Here is a 17887-nt window from a genome sequence, read left to right on the forward strand (position 1 = left end):
AATAACATCAAACTAAGAATCACAACCCAAAACAAAATAAAATCAACTTATGAACTTCAAGTTCTTCCAACCTATTCCGAACGCGTCGAATCATACTTAAACTACTCGGAATGATACCAAAGTTTGCGTGCAAGTCCTAAATCACCATACGAAACTATTCCCAGGCTTGAAATACCAATTGGACCTCAATAACATCAAGTCCTACTTCAAACTAAATTTAAAGAACTTTAAAACCTTCAATGCGCCAACTTTCAACTTTATGCGCTGAAACGCTCCTCGGTTATCCAAAACTCGACTCGAACATACGCCCAAGTCCAAAATCATCATACGAACCTATTGGGACCATCAAATCCTGGTTCTGGGATCGTTTACTACAAATATTGACCCAAGTCAAACTTAACCCCTTTAAGCTAATATTAAGGAATTAAGTGTTCAGGTTTCGACTCGAAACCTTCCAAGCCCGAACTAACCGTCCCCGCAAGTCATAAAACAGTAAAAGTACATACAGAGAGTCTTAAATTAGGGAAACAGGGATCTAGAAAGCAAAATGACCAGTCGGGTCATTACAGGCTCGGAACCCCAAACGGACATCGATAACACCAAAATTCACTTCAAATCAAACTTCAGAAATTCTTATACTTTCAAAATGCCAACTTTCCATAATAGGCGCCGAAATGCTCCCGGACCACCCGATACTCAAACCGAATATACGCCCAAATCTGAAATCATCATACAAACATATTGGAACCTTCAAATCCCGATTCCGATGTCGTTTACTCAAAAGTCAAACCTCGGTCAATACTTCCAACTTAAAGCTTCTGAAATTAGAATTTTTCATCTGAATCAACTCTGAACTTCCTGAAAGTTGATTCTAACTGCGCGTACAAGTCATAAAATATGAATTGAAGCTACTAGAGGCCTCAAACTGTCAAACGACGCGCTAGAGCTCAAAACTACTGGTTGGATCGTTACATTCTCCCTTACTTCAACATACGTTCGTCCTCGAACATGCCAAGAACTGTTCCGGAGTTTTCCAAAATCACTGTTTAACACCTCGTTCACCTGCTCGCGCCACCACAACCCATGTGAGAACATTAGCTTGAGCCATACTGAAGATCCTCCCTATAACCTTGGCTAACCAGACTTAGAACTAAATTCCAACATCCGGAATTCTCCACAAGACCTGATTCTAGCATACGAACACCACATCAATCCCTACACACTGTACCAAAACCTAATCATGCACCTATGCTGAAATCACACCATGCACCACACAAGTCGTCTACCCATAATAACATCCTCTGACCACAATATCTGAAATTCCACAAATCTGATGCCCGCAATACACCTCACGACACATATAAGCTATGTTCCAACTCTCGCAATATCGCCATGACGAAAGAGATGCGTTGAAACTCATTACCACCTGCCAAATAAATAAATCATGGGGGTCTCTCCACCTCGCAAGAATCATTACCTCATTTTGAACTGAATAACAATATTTTCTCTTTAATTTACCCTACATAAATCTGATCGCACTGATCTTAGGTCCAATAACCTCGTCTCTCCCAGTACAAGTTGCTCGGGCAATAAGCCACCTCAAACACCATCTAAAATCTCATACAGTGCCATCAAAGAGCCAACGAGCTACAACTCGAATGTGACCCATAGGGAAGAATGAACTCTAGCAAAGAACCATCTAGCCCGTGTAACGAATAAAACAGCCAAACCGATGATATGGCTCTATCTTAGAGATGGGAAACAAGGTACACAAAATAAGTATAAGGAACCGTACTTAACATCACACTGTTGTGGCGTGCAACCCGATCCAAATATGGCATTGTTGTGGCATGCAACCCAATCCAATCATGACATCGTCGCGGTGCGCAACCCGATCCACATAACATACCCGTGGCAGCGTGCCACCCAATACAAACAATATACCCATGGCGACATGCCACCCGATCCACTCATAACAATCAATAAGGAAACACCCATCAAGACGAAATGCTTATACTTAGTAAATGCCCGAATATCGACCACAAGCACGCCAAGTGCATAATACAACCCTAGGGAGACGGATAGTGACATACACTACAAAAACCCAAGCACGACTCAGGTGCAATAAATGACCTGCATCTTAGGAGCCATCTTGCTCATATAACACCACAAGCTACACGGGGTCACAACACATGTGAAAAGAATCAAGTCATCTCACAACCCACCTGGCACAATAGAGTATTACATACGAGAATAACATCCAACACCTGAAGACTCCTCGGTAAGAAATGCTATGCTGAATGAACACATCCTACCTGACGTAGAGCACACGCCCACATTAGACCCACCAACTGACCACAAGTCGATTCTGATCATACCATACTGGGCCACAACCTTCCAAGGATCCACAATGGCCCTATTCATGACACACGTGAGCAATCGTCCAATCCGGAACAAACTCCCATAGTCCACAACCAAAGGAGTAGAGTGCCTTCAAGGTATAAACTCTCACATTAGCGATAGTACCATAATCTCTACACTTGGTTTCAATCTTTAACAATCAAGTGACTAACATGTTATACTTATACGATCTCCTTGTAGGATATACCCCCACAATCTTCTGCATCAGGTAGTAAAATTTGAACATTAATGGCCATCGACCATGCTATATCCACAGTGCTAGTCAAGCATCCGCAAATCAATACACGATGCGTCTTACCCCGTACACCATTCTCAGGTAACACTAAGATAATGCCAGCTTACTCTAAACATCTAACCCCCCCCCCATCCTCTCCTCCGAGCTCGTGACATTCTTGCCAATATCGAACCACAACCTTGATCCTCCACTTCTAATTCCCATGCTTCTCATTACACCTATCATACCGCTACGCGAGAGTACAAGAATTCATTATAACCCTTGAACAACTAGTAGAATAAGCACTCCATTGGCTAGGAACCCTTCACTTAACTCATTTCAGAAGAACCATTACAACACGCAACTGAATCCACATAACTACAGAAAATACAAACCTCAAGTCGTGGTATAAACCGTCATAACTCTTTGGGGATCCATTTACATATAACAAGGCCATTAGAATCAAATACCTCCAAAATCAATCAAATTATGGTGGTTGTCAAGCCCGCACGTATAATCACCAACCACCTGTATAACTTAACGCGCCAAAGGAACTAATCATTGCCACAATCATGTTGATTCAAACCATTACCAACCGACCCAACTTACTCTAATTTACTCTTGACCTACCTTAGAAATAATAATAGCTCCATTCAAAAACATAACAAAACTCGATCAACACTCATCCCGAATGACCCAAATCACGAGATCACATTGTCTCAATACCCACTGCAAAAACTCAATCCTTAACCACACAACGGACCCAAAATCCTTAGGCATCACGCTTACATCCTTGAACCTATTAGATCCATTATTGAGAGTCACCCACTCTGACCTGATCCCGAGTATAATCAAACTCCAACACTCTATTAGCACATGAACACTCCCGAAGAAGAAATCGAATGAATTATTTTCCTTGTACATCACCTCCACAAGAAGTATAAACTCTGAGTCTTCCCAAAACCTGCACATTAATCGATAAGGCCAAATATAGCACACATTCATCAAGTTCTTTGCTAGAATTACCCCTGATGTTTTCTTTTTTAGTCATAAATAATGCACTGATAACCAGAAACCGCATAAGCAGACAACCATATGATCCAATCAGGCGGTGGGCTCCCCCACTTAGCTTTAAGCTACAAGCATATAAATCTAGAATCCACAAATATTACCCCTTCCCAAGTGCTATGATCTCTCACCATTAAATCGCCAAACCTCTCGAAATATCTTGTTAAACGCTTCCTAAAACTTCCCAAATCATTAGCCATAATTGACTATTCGACCTCCCGTTGGGTAGTAAGTAGAACTCCTCGTAGAAGCTTCATCAGAAATCACGCAACTGTTGACCTGCTCACAGGAGATAACTCACCTGTGGAATTTCCATACCGACATCTTTCCACGACGTTGCACTGGGTATAACTACTACGAAATCAGTAAATCCTCCTGAGTCCATGCTCGTCCACCGGCTATACAAGTCTGTCCATTCCCCATTGACATCAACTGAAAGTCTGACATTACATTCCAAACTCAAAGTCATGTTGCATCAAAAACAATAATCAAGTTTTCACACCCCTCTTTATTTCAAGCAAACTCTTTTCTGCCGTACTCAATATTCTTCAATACAGTAGCCACCATTCAAAATAAAGTCCGTAGACCTAGTCACTTTTTACCATGATTCCCAAATCGCTCTATACTTTCTCAAGGCACGTGGCTATCCTGCCACAGAATCCATACGCTACTCTGCCACTCCCACTTCAATTAAACTATCTCCTTTAAGCAACCTCTCGACCTCTGCTTTTCATACTTGACCTGCTAACAATTCAACCACCACGAGACACCTCCCACCATGTCCTTCCTCATTCTTAGATGCCCAATTACTGCCTCAAATCAAAATCAATATATGTAGCACCTGAACTGATAAATTTGCTACTAACTCTAAGCCTCCTCGAAGATCATCTTTCTCGAGCCATCAGCATTAGAAACACTGATTCGATTCTAAAACCGCTACACACTACCATATCTAACAATGATTCTCAGACACCATTTCACAACACTATGCCCCGAAGGCAAATCAAGAAGACCATAACACCGGCGAGCCTTAATGCGTTCAACAAGGAAGATGACACCATATCATAATTAAGAGTTCCACCATGCTCAAAAATATCAAGTTCCGTTACCCCCAATCAACCGAATCCTGAACATCCATAGTCCGATTGTCTTTCCTCCGCTGGAATTAAATGCCGAACCTCTAAACCATGTACTGCGAAATCCTCCTTTTGAGTCATTCACTACCTAGACACATAAACAAGTACCCTACCATTACACCAACATTATGTGATAACAATGCATGAACATCATAATAATTTGTGCATAGCCTCGAAACCATAGGAAATACAGATACTAGGCTAAAATGGCAGAACACCCTTCCACAAGGCGGCGATAATAGCCTTCTCGAATACGCAGGGAGAAACATCCTGCACCACATCTATAGTACCACTACAACTCCTCGATGCCCAATTGATAACAAGCGCTCCACGTCACATAAGATTGAGTAGGAAGGAAATGAAGGCATAAGCTCTAATGGAATCAAACCACACGAAGAGGAATCAAAAAGGGAAGTGCTCCTAACAGCCATGTAGCTTCTCGAAGATAAGTACAGACATCTCAGTACCGATCCGCAAGACTCTACTAGACTTGCTCATGACTTGTGAGACCCAAGTGAACCTAGAGCTCTGATACCAAGAAGTCACGACCCAAAACCCACTATAGGTCGCGATGGCGCCAACGTCGCCGCCGTTAGGCAAACCAACGGTGAACTAACAACTTAATTATTTATTTTATTTTTTTTGAAATCATAATTGTAATTAAGTAAGGAGGTTTACACCTCTAAAATTACGGGTACGTACATAACTAGTAGTCTGAAAAAGGAAATGAAAGGTGATAATAATATACAAATCCATAGTCATCAACTAGAATATCCCAAAACTCGATGTCACAAGTGCATGAGTATTTACTAAGGATTACACTAGTAATACAATATCTGTCTGGAGTGTAAATAAGACAGGATAAAATAAGTAATACGATGGAGACTCTGTGGGCTGCGATACGTAGCCTGGAATTTGCAGCTCACCATAAAGTCCCTTCAGCAGCTGCGCCTATGCGCCAAGGTGACCACCAAATAAACCTGCCAGATCATGCACATTTAGTGCAGAAGTACAGCATGAGTATGTAAATCAACACGTACCCAGTAAGTATCTAGCCTAACCCCATAGAAGTAGTGACGAGGGGTCAACATCGACACTTACTAGAGTTCCAATAAAGCAATATAATAAATTATAAGCAGATATGAAGCACACAGCAATAATGGGATAAATCTGTAAGTTACATAATCTTCCAAAAATTTCTTTTAAAGGTATGAATTTCTCAGTCTTGTATTCTACCTCAACAACTCAGATGTATCAAGTACCAGTATCAAACGAATAAGAAATACCATATAAAATGTCACGCATTAGTGGAAGGATAATCTCGTTAATATTCGGACTGCCAGTGAAATAACGCACGATTATACTGAGGTTGTTCGACATGATCTAGAATAATATGTACATTGCCGAGGGTCGAGAAAGACAAGCCATAGATGCATCTATTATACTGTCGAGACATTCAGCCCGCTCCATAAGAAAGGAAGGAAATTACCAAATTACGAAACACGTGCTTACAATACAGTACATGAGCACAAAGTGAATTTAACCTTTACTGTTTCTCAAATAACTTTCCAATAACTCAAGGTGATAAGGCTCGGCCTAATATATACATATATTTCTAAATCAATTCAATTAATTAAGCAAGCAGAATAAGTTCAAATAATTCAAATATTACATGATAAAGTCCTAAGTCTACCCAGACATAAACATGCTTTAGCTACGTACGGACTCAAGTCACCTCATGCGTACGTAGCACCCACAACCAGTAGCACATAACAATTACATCACGTGGGGGGTAATTTCCCCCTTACAAGGTTAGACACGGGACTTACCTCGCTCTAAAGTTCCATAACTGACTCCAACACCTCTCTAACACCTCGAATCAAAGCCAAACGTTCTAAAACTTGTCAAACAACGTGCAAATTAAAATATACTCCAATCGCGATCGCGAATAATAAGTTGCCCAACTCCTCCAGATAGCCTCTAGTATAATGGTAATAACGTTTTGTACAAAACTCCAAATGACAAATGATTTGCCTTTTTGCAAAACTAGACACTAATGGCTACAACTTTCATTTTTAGATCATCTCCAAATTTCTTATAGATTGAAAGATATAAGATTCCAAATTCAGCCCTCTACAGCAGAAATTTCTTCTTCACGAACGCGAATTTGCCTCCGCGAACGCGATTCACATACCCCTTTCTCCATTTTTCTCTTCGCAAACGCGATCCAATGTCTGTGATCGCGATGCACACTACTATAGCCAAAAACCAGCAATTAAAAATGGCCTAGAAATGGTCTGAAACTCACCTGAACCCCTCGGAATCCCATACGAACATATCAGCAAGTCCCAAAATATGACACGACCCTGCTCGAGGCCTCAGATCACACCAAACAACATCCAAACTGCAAATCGACAATCAAAGCCTTCTTTTAAATTTCAAACATCCAAACTTCAATGAACGCATCCGAATCATACTTAAACACTCTGGAATGACGCCAAACTTTACGTACAAGTTATAAATAACGATACTAACCTATTTCAAGGCTCATAACCCCAAACAGACATCGATAACACCAAAATTCACTTCAAATCAAACTTTAGAATTCTTAAACTTTTAAACCAACTTTCCATAATAGACGCCGAAATACTCTCGGGCCACCCGAACATACGCCCAAGTCCGAAATCATCATACGAACCTATTGGAACCTTCAATTCTGATTCCAGGGTCGTTTACTCAAATGTGAAACCTCAGTCAATTTTTCCAACTTAAAGCTTCCAAAATTAGAATTTTCCATCCAAATCAACTCTGAACTTTCCAAAATTCGATTCCGACTACGCGTACAAGTCATAAAACATGAAGTGAAACTACTCAAGGTCTCAAACTGCCGAACGACATACTATAGCTCAAAACGACCGGTCAGGTCATTACATATATGGCTCATCAAAGTGATGTATCAAAATATCATATTTAATATAAAATGCAGATATCTGCAATAAGAGATTCCCATTCCTCTTTCCTTAACTTTTGCAACCTTTCTTTGCTACTTTAACAAGTAGCATGGTGTTTGCAATGTCTTGCTCTCTTTTTTTTGTAAACATTTATTGAGCTTATTTGTGATTGCTAAAATATCTCTCATCAAATGCAACATGAATTCAATCTCAAATGTTTGACAAGCCCTGAGATATTCTATTGCCATGGCTCTTTCATCTGTAGAATGTGCATCAAGAACAAGCGATTCAAGAACATTAAGAATAGAGCCAAATATAAGAATAATATTATTAAAAAATTTAAAGTGAGATCCCCGACGAGTATCACATGCTCTTGAAAGACCAAGTTCTTGATTCAAGCCCCTACTGGTTGTAAGCTCACCCATATCTAATGCCTCTTGAATTATTTCTTTTTGAGATTCTCGTAATTCATCCATACGCTTTAAATAATATCCCAATGTATTCAAAATATTTGAAATCAATACTACAAGTTCTCCCACTTGAAGAGATTTCTTAGAAAATACAACAAGGGTAACTTGAAGTTGATGAGTAAAAGCATGAATGTGATGAGCCGATCTACTTTCTCGCTTAATCAATATTTTAAGACCATTAATCTCACCTTGCATATTTCTTGCCCCATCGTAACATTATCCACGTACATATGATAGACTTAAGGAGTGTTGGCCATGTAACTTAACAATTGCACTCTTCAGAGATGAAACACTAGTATTTTGAACATGAACAACATCAATAAATTGCTCCATCACAAATCTCATTCTATCAACATACCGTAAGATAATTATCATTTTCTCCTTGCGTGACACATCAAAAGATTCATCAACTAGCAAGGCAAAGTAATCACCATTTAGCTCCTCGATGATAGATTTAGTTATTTCTATCTTATATGTTGTAACAATGTATTTTTGAATCATTGGAGAAGTCATTTGATCATTTTGATGAGCATGTTCCAGTATAAAATCATGAATATTATTACACATTTTTGCATACCATAAGAGAGTTTGAAGAAAATTACTCCTACTAAGTGATGACTTAAATTCTTCATGACCTCAAAGTGCTAACCCTTGAGTTATAAGAAGTCTTACTATATTAACTGAAGCAGTTAAGCGGACCAAATACTCATGCTTAAATTGATTAAATTATCTCTCTAATGAAGATTGAATAGACTGTTATTGTCGCAAATCTTGACCTTTTTGTTTTAACCGATTGTGAATGCTACTTGACCCACCAATATGTTTATCAAAACCTTTCTTTTTATGCCAACTCTTAAACCTTGTACTTTAAAATGCATCACCTCTACCTTGATGAATATTATTATCTTTAAGTAGATACAGAGGCGGATCCAGGATTTAAACCTTATGGGTTCAGCTTTTAAAATTTTTAGTATTGAACTCATTATATTTTTAAAGTTATGGGTTCATATCTACTATTTTTGTAATTTTAATAAATTTTTACATGTAAATTTTTACTCAGCGTCAAAAGTTATGGGTTCAATTGAACCCGTTAGTAATACGCTAGGTACGCCCCTGAGTAGATAACAATATAAACAATAGTTTGCATCTTTACTTACACTATACTCCAACAAATCATGATAATCATCATCAAACCATTTAGGATTAAATCGATGCATTGATCCAGAAAAATTAATTTTAGGAAAGTTATGAAGTCGAGGTTGACAAGAACCTTGTCGAATGTATTCTCTTCTAATAACATCACGATAATTTGGATGGGAGTTTAAGATTTGAGTTCTTTTCCCCGGGTCAAACTTTAAAGAATTCAAATCACATTCATGAGAAGATGGTACTTCTGAATGGTTAATATTCTCTTCCTGGATAGGTTATATGAGAAGCCAAATTTGATTTTGGTGCTTTGATAAAATACCTCTTCACTGAGTTTTGAGACTGAATTATAAAGTAGGAATGTAATTAGAAAAATTGTTATACAAATATTGTATTGAACTAAGCTTAAAGAAGGGTTAGCTTCAACATAAACTAAATAAAATACAAATTCATAAAAGGATTCAACTAGAAGTAAACATTGTTCCAAGACTCAATTTTCTTTAGTTTAATATCATCTTAATTTTTTTTAGTCTAATGTCATCTTAGTTTTATTTAGTTTAGACAAAATTTTATTAGTCTAGTATTTCAATGGGACATATCACTAAGTGCACCTCTAAAATTGCATTTTGAACTTCTTCTCACTAAAAGTAACACTTACTTTTTCAATACAATTATAAAGGTACTAGCTTTGACACATATTAGATTATTAATTTGATGTGTTAGGAAACTTATTTTAGTTGTAACTATATTATGTCTTAATTTCTTTAAGTAATTCACGTGAACTAATTCTAACCCAATGCTTGAAACTTGTTGTTTCGAGTATTGAGCCTATGGCTTATGATGAAGCAGCTAGGAGATTATATGGTGCTGATGCTTATCTTAATTTGCCACATATGAGAACTAATTTCAATCCATTAAAAAAATCACAAAAGTTCAAATGGTTTTCTTCAAACAACTTTGTTTCATCATTCCCTAATAATACTACTGGCTTGCTCAACTTAAATGCTCAGCCTAATGTTTATGTAATTCACCATAAACTTTAAGAACTCAAGAAAATAGAGGCATCATCTTCAAGTTCATCAACCAGTGATCCCAAGAATGAGATACAAAACTTCAGTAAACAATCCCGTTTGACAATTCCACAAGTTAAGGAGAAGGAAGTTGAATTTTCATCACAAAATAAATCAGTAGTTCAAGAAAAGCCTCAGATTGATCTGAATGAATTTCTTCAACAACTTGGAATACGGAAAATATATGATTATAAGGCAGATAAAAGTCAGGATCATAGCATTAGCTGTTTTATAGAGTCAGAAGTTTCATTGAAATATGACAGTTCAGTTGCTAATTTCTTTGCTGATGCAAGTTACAATTAGGACACATTGAGTGCAATATCAGAGAATTTGATGGTGCCAAAACTTTAAGAGCCATTCTCAATAACATCACTGATGCAATAAGAACAACAAATATCTATAAAGAAGCTTTTAATCTCCTTGATCGAGTTAAAGTATCTCAATTCTATAAAAACAATCAGCAATTATTTTTCATAAGTTTATAAAAGCAAATGCACTAGAAAACTCAATAATTTATAGTACTAAAGTCTACAAAATCAAGAATCAACAAACAACAAACAAGAGTCATTAACCTAAATTAAGAATCAATATTCATTAATAAACACAAATAAATTTCTGAAAAAAGGTTAGGAAGAGAGAGGAACTTACCTGGGAAGCCACGACGGAAGAAACGTCGGCGATCGGCAATCGGCGAGGCAACGGAGAGAAGAATAGTGGCGAGGCAGACATATGAGACCAGTGGTGTGAGGTAACGAAGAGAGAGAGTGTCACGATCCCAATTTTTCTCTGTAGATTGTTGTAACGGCACATAGTCTCTAAGACTAGGTAAGCCTAACACGCGGAAGTAAATGAAAACAATAATATAATCTATAATCACAAAACTCAACAACATATATATAAAGGGAAATCTCTATAACTCAAGTGTATACAATAGCCCAAAACCCGACGTAATACAAGTCACAAGCTCTATGACAATGCCAAGTCATTCCTATACAACTGTGTCTACTAAGGAAAATATAAAAAGGGATAGAAGGGGACTCCAAGGCCTGCGGATGCGGGCATGTATACCTTGAACTCTCCAAATGCAAACTCAGCGTACTAGTGTCGGGACTGATAAGATATACCTGGATTTGTATAAAAAGATGTGCAGAAGCGTAGTATGAGTATACCATAATGGTACCCAGTAAGTGTTAAGTCTAACCTCGATAGAGTAGTGACGACGTCATGTCAAGGCCCTACTGGAGATAATAAGAAACGAGACGAAAGATATAATGATATACTGATAACGACAATGGAAATGAAACAAAAAGAAAATTTACCAAAAATTAACAACACTGAATCAAGATATTTTTTCGATTTATTTTTCATAAAATTAAAAACCTACCCTAATTAGCGGTACAGTTATAGATTTATATAAGAACCTACTATTTTATTAAAAGAAACCTAAAAATCGATTCGATGTGGTACGATTCGGTCGGATTAATCAATATTTAAATATCTATTAACACCCTAATTACAATGAGGAGAAAGAAATATTTGGTTTATCTCTTGCGGTGGTAATTTGTTAAAAGAGTCAGATGTGCCGAAGATCGGGAGAAAGCAACAATAGCATTTGAGCAATATTTTTTAAAAAAACAAAGTTAAATTGACAAGAGATGGGAAGAACTTCCACCGAAATCAGGAAAAATATGAGTATATGACACTTCTCCTAAATAAGAGAAGAAAAATTCTCTCGGCAGTTATTTTTTATGAGAGAGAAAGAGAACTAAGATATCAAGAATTTAAATATAATCCCTTGTTTTTTAGTAAGAGTTGGAGAATAAATACGTTATTATTAAATACTAGTAGTATTTTATTTATATATGCTACATTTTGTAATAAAATCTGCAATTATTAGAATAATCCAAATATGGTAATATTAATATAACTACTATTTTATATAAGAGTCCTACAGTGTAAAAATCTCTTAAAATTTACAGCCACTTAGTCATTTTAACCATTTAATTATTTTTATCCAATAAAAAGTTATTAATAATATACAAGATTTTTAAAATATCTAGAAAAAAATTTCAAATGGTTTTCATTGAAAATATATAGGCGAGGCAATATACAAAAATTAAGAAAGATTGAAGGTAATTTAAACTGGTTTGGAGTTAAAATTCGTAATTGAAATCGAGTAAAAAAATTTAGTGCTTAAAAAAAATCTTGTTTGGGGGGGTTGTGGGGGGGGAGGTTCTCTCAATAAGCTTTTTTTTCTCTTTTATATTAGTAGATTGATGCAAGTGAATTGACCGAATCATATAAAATATATTATGTATCTGATTTATCGTCATCAAAGTTTGCTTTTGTTAGCTTACATATGATACCTTAGTACCTCGATCCCAACAGATTTTGGGATATAGCAGTTCAATAGATTTTGGAACTTTTGTCGTTTGTCGTATAATTTATCTGCATTTTTTTGACACTGAAAAATCAAATGAAAGACAATTAACTTTAATGGAAATTCATCAAAATAACTTTTCCTATTTTTGCAATCCAATTCATTATTCCTAGTCCTACAGCTATTATGATTCTCCTTAATAAATATAATGGTATTAAAATTAAAGCTTTTTCTCTTGTAGTTCTAATCCTGTAGTGGTGTTTCTTTCATATACACTTATTAACCATGATTAATTAATATATATAATCACCTTAATCAACTACTTGACCACGAAAAATTAATGTAGTTACACAGGGTGTGAGCAAGTTTTTCTCGTCCGAATTAATCTTCTTCTTTTTTTTTCATTTTTTTTTGTGTTGGCAAGCCAAACTCTATATATAACTATTTGCCAAAGAGAGGAGTTATTAAAACATCAATGCAAGCTCTTTTAATTGGGTCAATATTTATTAGATTGAAAATAAAAATAAAAAATGTGAAATAAAAAATATAGCATTGAAAAGTTATGTTTTCTGGCAATTGTGATTTTTGGGTGAGTTAGTAAAACTATTGTGATTTTTGTGTTAGAAAATATAATTATATGATTTTGATTTTAAAAAATTATAGTTATATGACCATTTATGAAATTTATTCATTCAAAGCACAACTTGTGAAAATGCTATCAATATTACATGCCTGGACTTTTCTTTCCATTATTTTTCTTCCTTTCAACTTATGGGAATGTTAAATAAAAAAAAGGTTGTTACACTTGACAAAATATCTCATATCTTTGCAAAATCAACAGTGTCCTTCCCATCATGAGCTTTCCTGAAGAAATGCTTGACATAATCCGAGTAAAGAACTTGCTTATAAGCTGGCTTTTCACCACTTTCCAACACTTCTTGTAAAGGACCAATAACATCATTTGGCTTAGGATTCACAAATATTGGCACTGAAACTCTGTTGTTGCTTCCATTAGCAACAACACGATGTTCGATACTCTTGTATCGACCATTGCTCAGAATTTGAAGCGCATCGCCAACATTAATAACAAGCGCTCCATTAATCGGAGGGACAGAAAGCCAAGTACTATCATTGTCTAGTTTTCGCACGTAAAGTCCTCCGATATTGTCCTGAAGCAAAATGGTTAAAGTTGAGACATCAGAGTGACGCCCTACCCCGACAGTAAGTTCAGGATTCGGACATTTAGGATAGTAGTTAAGGTTGATCCTCTTTGAACCCATTAGAAGTGATTCTTTAGCTTCATCAATCTCTTTCACATTTAGTCCTTTCATTAATGCTTCCATCAATCTTTTGATCACAAGCTCTGCCTTTTTCATGAATTGAAGTGCTTCATCTCTGAGATCAAACAATAATTAGATAGGTTTTCTTTTGAATATGTTTCTTAACAAGTTAATTTCACATTGGTTCTCTAAATTTTATCCACTGTAACAATAAAGTCGCTAAACAAATATTTGTCGCATTAAATAATTAAACTTTACTCACTATAATATTAATTAGCAATGAAATTGACCATATTAATCTTTACTATCTCTTCACATAAACATTCCTAACACATACTCCAACACTATTCACTCCAAGGGAAATGTAGGAAAAAAATAATTAATTCATTCTTGAAATCTGGAAAAATCAGATATTTTGGACCACAAAAAAGGGCCAAAAAATCACTTATTATGGACCGGAGGGAGTAGTTGGTAAACTTCAATTAATCCAATGTGACAAATATTATTTTTGTGACTTTACTATTATAATGGATTAAGTTAATTTACTTTAATATAACAAAAGATAGTTTTTATAAGGGATCTTTATACAAATAGTCAGCTGGATTCATTGTTTCCTTTTCTTAGCCGGTAAATCGATTATATCCCGGCTGGATACATAGATTATATATTGATATACACAGTGATATACATATTATACATGGCATATACATATATTATACATATGCCGTCTATTTTAATTTAAGTGGTTGGATGACCAGCTATTTAGGTTAATTTAAAGTTGGATGATTGTATGTGAAATTAACCTGTTTTTTAACTTGAAGTCGAGAAAAACATGAAAATTAAAAGAGAATGAAACCTGCAAGCAGGAGGCCAAAAATCAGCAGCTTCTTCATCAGAAACATAGAAGAGGCTAAGGTAATCTTTCCACTCTAAAGCCTTTTCAGCTTGAGGAGTAAAGCTTGTCCCAAAACGAACATTATTTGTAGAAGAGTAATCTTTTGAGTACTTTCTCTTTTCTTCAGCAGGCAAAGCAAAGAACCTATGTGTAGCATCCTTAACATTCTCAAATACTTGAATTGGAATTCCATGATTGACAATCTGAAAAAAGCCCCATTCCTCTGCTGCATTGCATATCGAATTCGCCACTTTTGGATCATTGAAGTTTGACATATCAATGACTGGTATAGATAGTTCTTCAGCCAACTTAACATTGCTCACGTAAATTCGTTCTTCGAGTGGTTGAATATATTGCTTAGGTAGTGTCTGAATTCCCATATCTGCAAGACCTTTCACTCCATGGCCTTCATTTACAACAAAATTCTTGACATTCCATGTGTTGGAACTAAGGAGTGTTGACAATGATGGAGCCATAGTTTTTGATTATTATAACTTCAGTTATTGAGCTTATAATTTGTAAGGAGAAGTAGAAGAATAGATGGATAACTTCAAGTGGTATTGAATGCTATATATATGGTGTCTTTAAGTTTTCAAGATTGCATTCTATTGTAAGCCTACTTTGGTTGCAATTCTCATGCTTTCCTTTTCATGATAATGCTCAAGTTGCATTGATTATTCAATTGCAAATACTTGGCCTTGTACTGGTGCCAAAGTAATTTGCCTTTTGAGTTTAATTTCAATGCACTGACAGTGTAAAAACTATTTACAAAATCACCAATTATAAGATAATTACATATAAATATATGCATCAACGGTAAGTTGAATTTGATTTTTTTTTTTAAAAGTCAATAAATTGCTATAATATGTTAAATTATACTATCGTAAAAACATTACTGCCAATTTATAAGACTTATATTCTTTGCCTATGTGATTATAGGCCTCGAGTTAAAGTTTTTGATATTTATATTTTGCTAGAAGTTGCTGACATTATGAAGTTTATATTATTAGCAAAACAAAAGGAGCAGAGCCTTGGCATGTTTTACTCAAGTTTCAGTACTCGGGGTTGGTAGAAAGGAGTTGTTGAAATTGCAGTATGTTTAATGGCTAAAACTCTCAATGACTGATCCTACTATATGATAACTTCCTCAAATATATTGTTCATGGGTGGAATTAATCAGAAATTGAATTGTATGATCATTATGTCTCATTTTCTTTTTCTTTTATTTCTTCTATTCTTTTTTGTCATTTTTTTGGCTCTATTTCATATGTGGCATAATGGGTTACAGTAGGTGACACTTGCCATTTTATGGAGCTTTCTTTTATTTTACTATATTTTTTTATTTTTTATTTTTATTTGCATTTTCCTTTGAAAGAATTGAGGCCGTGAAAGTCACACTGTAACACTTAGCTCTAGGTAATGGGAATTTGGCACTGGCCATTCAGAATAGTAATTGGTAAAAAGGAAAAAAAAAACATTTTATTGTACTTAACACGGTCCAGCCTGATTTGACTTTTTTAGTAATAACTTTGGCAGAACGTAACGAAGTGCAAAAAGTGCTTATTCATCACACTTATTCCCCATCCTCTCTTCTTCTCTTCTTCGTTGATAAATCTAGTAGGTGTTACTTGTGTGTGCTAAAATTCGAAGTTTTCTACTGTTTTCAAGAGTTTAGAATTGAAAACTTTAAACCCTACTAGTTCGAGTAGGTGATTTATCTACCTAAACCCTTTGGTAGACAATTTTTCGTGTTGGTGAGAGGTAATATGCACCGAATAAAATAGTCTAGATATACACAAGCAGGTACACGCACTACTGTTATTAAATTAATTTGTAATTTAAACGTTTATTTTATTCAGTCTTTGATCAACAGTATCACTTCAATTTTTGTTATGATACGGAAATTTTATTAGTTCCCAGTTACAAGCTAATATAGTTTTAATTGTTATACTTCAATTAACAATTGGGGCGGGATGGGGAGATTGATGGAGATGTCACACATTGTATTGGGGCTGGATGGATGAAATGGAGACTCGCTTCCGGTGTTTTGTGTGACAAGAAGGTGCCACCGAAACTTAAGGGTAAGTTCGTGGTGGTCAGACCAACGGTATTGTATGGGGCTGAGTGTTGGCCAGTCAAGATCGCTCATCTCCAGAAGATGAAGGTAGCAGAGATGAGGATGTTAGAGATGGATGTGCAGGCACACTAGATTAGATAGGATCAGAAATGAGGTTATTCGCGACAAGTTGGGTGTGGTCCCCTATTGAGGACAAGATGCGGGAAGCGCAGCTTAGGTGGTTTGGTCATGTGAGGAGAAAGAGCACAGACGCACCGGTGAGGAGGTGTGAGAGGTTGACATTAGAGGGCCTACGGAGAGGTAGAGATTGGCCAAAGAAGAGGTGGGGAGAGGTGATTAAGAAAGACATGGCACAACTTCAGCTGACCGAGGACATGACCCTTGATAGAAAGATATGGAGGTCGAGGATTATGGTAGTAGAGTAGGTAGTCTAGAGTGTTCATAACAGTAGTATTGGCACGCAGTCTCGCTTTCTGTTGGTAGTAGGTTTTTATGACTAACCGTTGTTTTCTTTCATTGTTGATCACCTTACTGTCTTGTTGTTTTTATTCTGCTTTTATATGGCTTTTTGGTACTGTTCCTTCTTGTGTATATTTTCATTAATGTGGTGCTTATGTTTTCCTGAGCCGAGGATCTATTGAAAACAGCCTCTCTATCCTCACAAGGTAGGGATAAGGTCTGCATACACACTACCCTCCCCAGACCCCAACAGTGTGGGATATTATTGGGTATGTTAGTTGTTATACTTCACTCTAACTCAGGCTTAGTAGTGTTATTAA

At 36.2% G+C, this 17887-nt stretch overlaps 3 protein-coding genes and 1 pseudogene across 3 annotated transcripts; 2 read left to right on the forward strand and 2 right to left on the reverse strand.

The window, feature by feature from the left end:
- Positions 1-7882: 7882 nt before the first annotated feature.
- Positions 7883-8455, reverse strand: LOC138910764 (uncharacterized). Its single transcript, XM_070201958.1, has one exon. The coding sequence runs from the start codon at positions 8453-8455 to the stop codon at positions 7883-7885; it is 573 nt and encodes a 190-aa protein (XP_070058059.1).
- A 1781-nt stretch (positions 8456-10236) lies between these two features.
- On the forward strand, positions 10237-10779 carry LOC138910766 (uncharacterized). Its single transcript, XM_070201963.1, has 2 exons — positions 10237-10270; positions 10451-10779. Exons 1-2 carry the CDS (start codon positions 10237-10239, stop codon positions 10777-10779), a joined length of 363 nt encoding a protein of 120 aa, XP_070058064.1.
- A 2800-nt stretch (positions 10780-13579) lies between these two features.
- On the reverse strand, positions 13580-15591 carry LOC104106751 (feruloyl CoA ortho-hydroxylase F6H1-3-like). The gene is made up of 2 exons (XM_009615368.4): positions 14993-15591; positions 13580-14251 (listed from the first exon to the last, which is right to left on the reverse strand). The coding sequence occupies exons 1-2, from the start codon at positions 15505-15507 to the stop codon at positions 13675-13677; spliced, it is 1092 nt and encodes a 363-aa protein (XP_009613663.1). The 5' UTR covers positions 15508-15591; the 3' UTR covers positions 13580-13674.
- Positions 15592-17012: 1421 nt separating this feature from the next.
- Positions 17013-17675, forward strand: LOC138903572 (uncharacterized; annotated as a pseudogene).
- The last annotated feature ends 212 nt before the right edge of the window (positions 17676-17887 follow it).

Source organism: Nicotiana tomentosiformis, chromosome 1, assembly GCF_000390325.3.
Source record: "Nicotiana tomentosiformis chromosome 1, ASM39032v3, whole genome shotgun sequence".
In the NCBI taxonomy this organism is placed as follows: domain Eukaryota; kingdom Viridiplantae; phylum Streptophyta; class Magnoliopsida; order Solanales; family Solanaceae; genus Nicotiana; species Nicotiana tomentosiformis.

Excerpts from the sequence above, each read along its gene's own strand:
- LOC138910764 (XM_070201958.1), bottom strand. The coding sequence starts at position 8,455 with ATGCAAGGTGAGATTAATGGTCTTAAAATATTGATTAAGCGAGAAAGT.
- LOC138910766 (XM_070201963.1), top strand. The coding sequence starts at position 10,237 with ATGGCTTATGATGAAGCAGCTAGGAGATTATATG. Across the intron at positions 10,271-10,450 it reads AGCAGCTAGGAGATTATATG|AACTCAAGAAAATAGAGGCA; the intron begins GTGCTGATGCTT and ends ATAAACTTTAAG.
- LOC104106751 (XM_009615368.4), bottom strand. The coding sequence starts at position 15,507 with ATGGCTCCATCATTGTCAACACTCCTTAGTTCCAACACATGGAATGTC. Across the intron at positions 14,252-14,992 it reads TTTTGGCCTCCTGCTTGCAG|AGATGAAGCACTTCAATTCA; the intron begins GTTTCATTCTCT and ends GTTTGATCTCAG.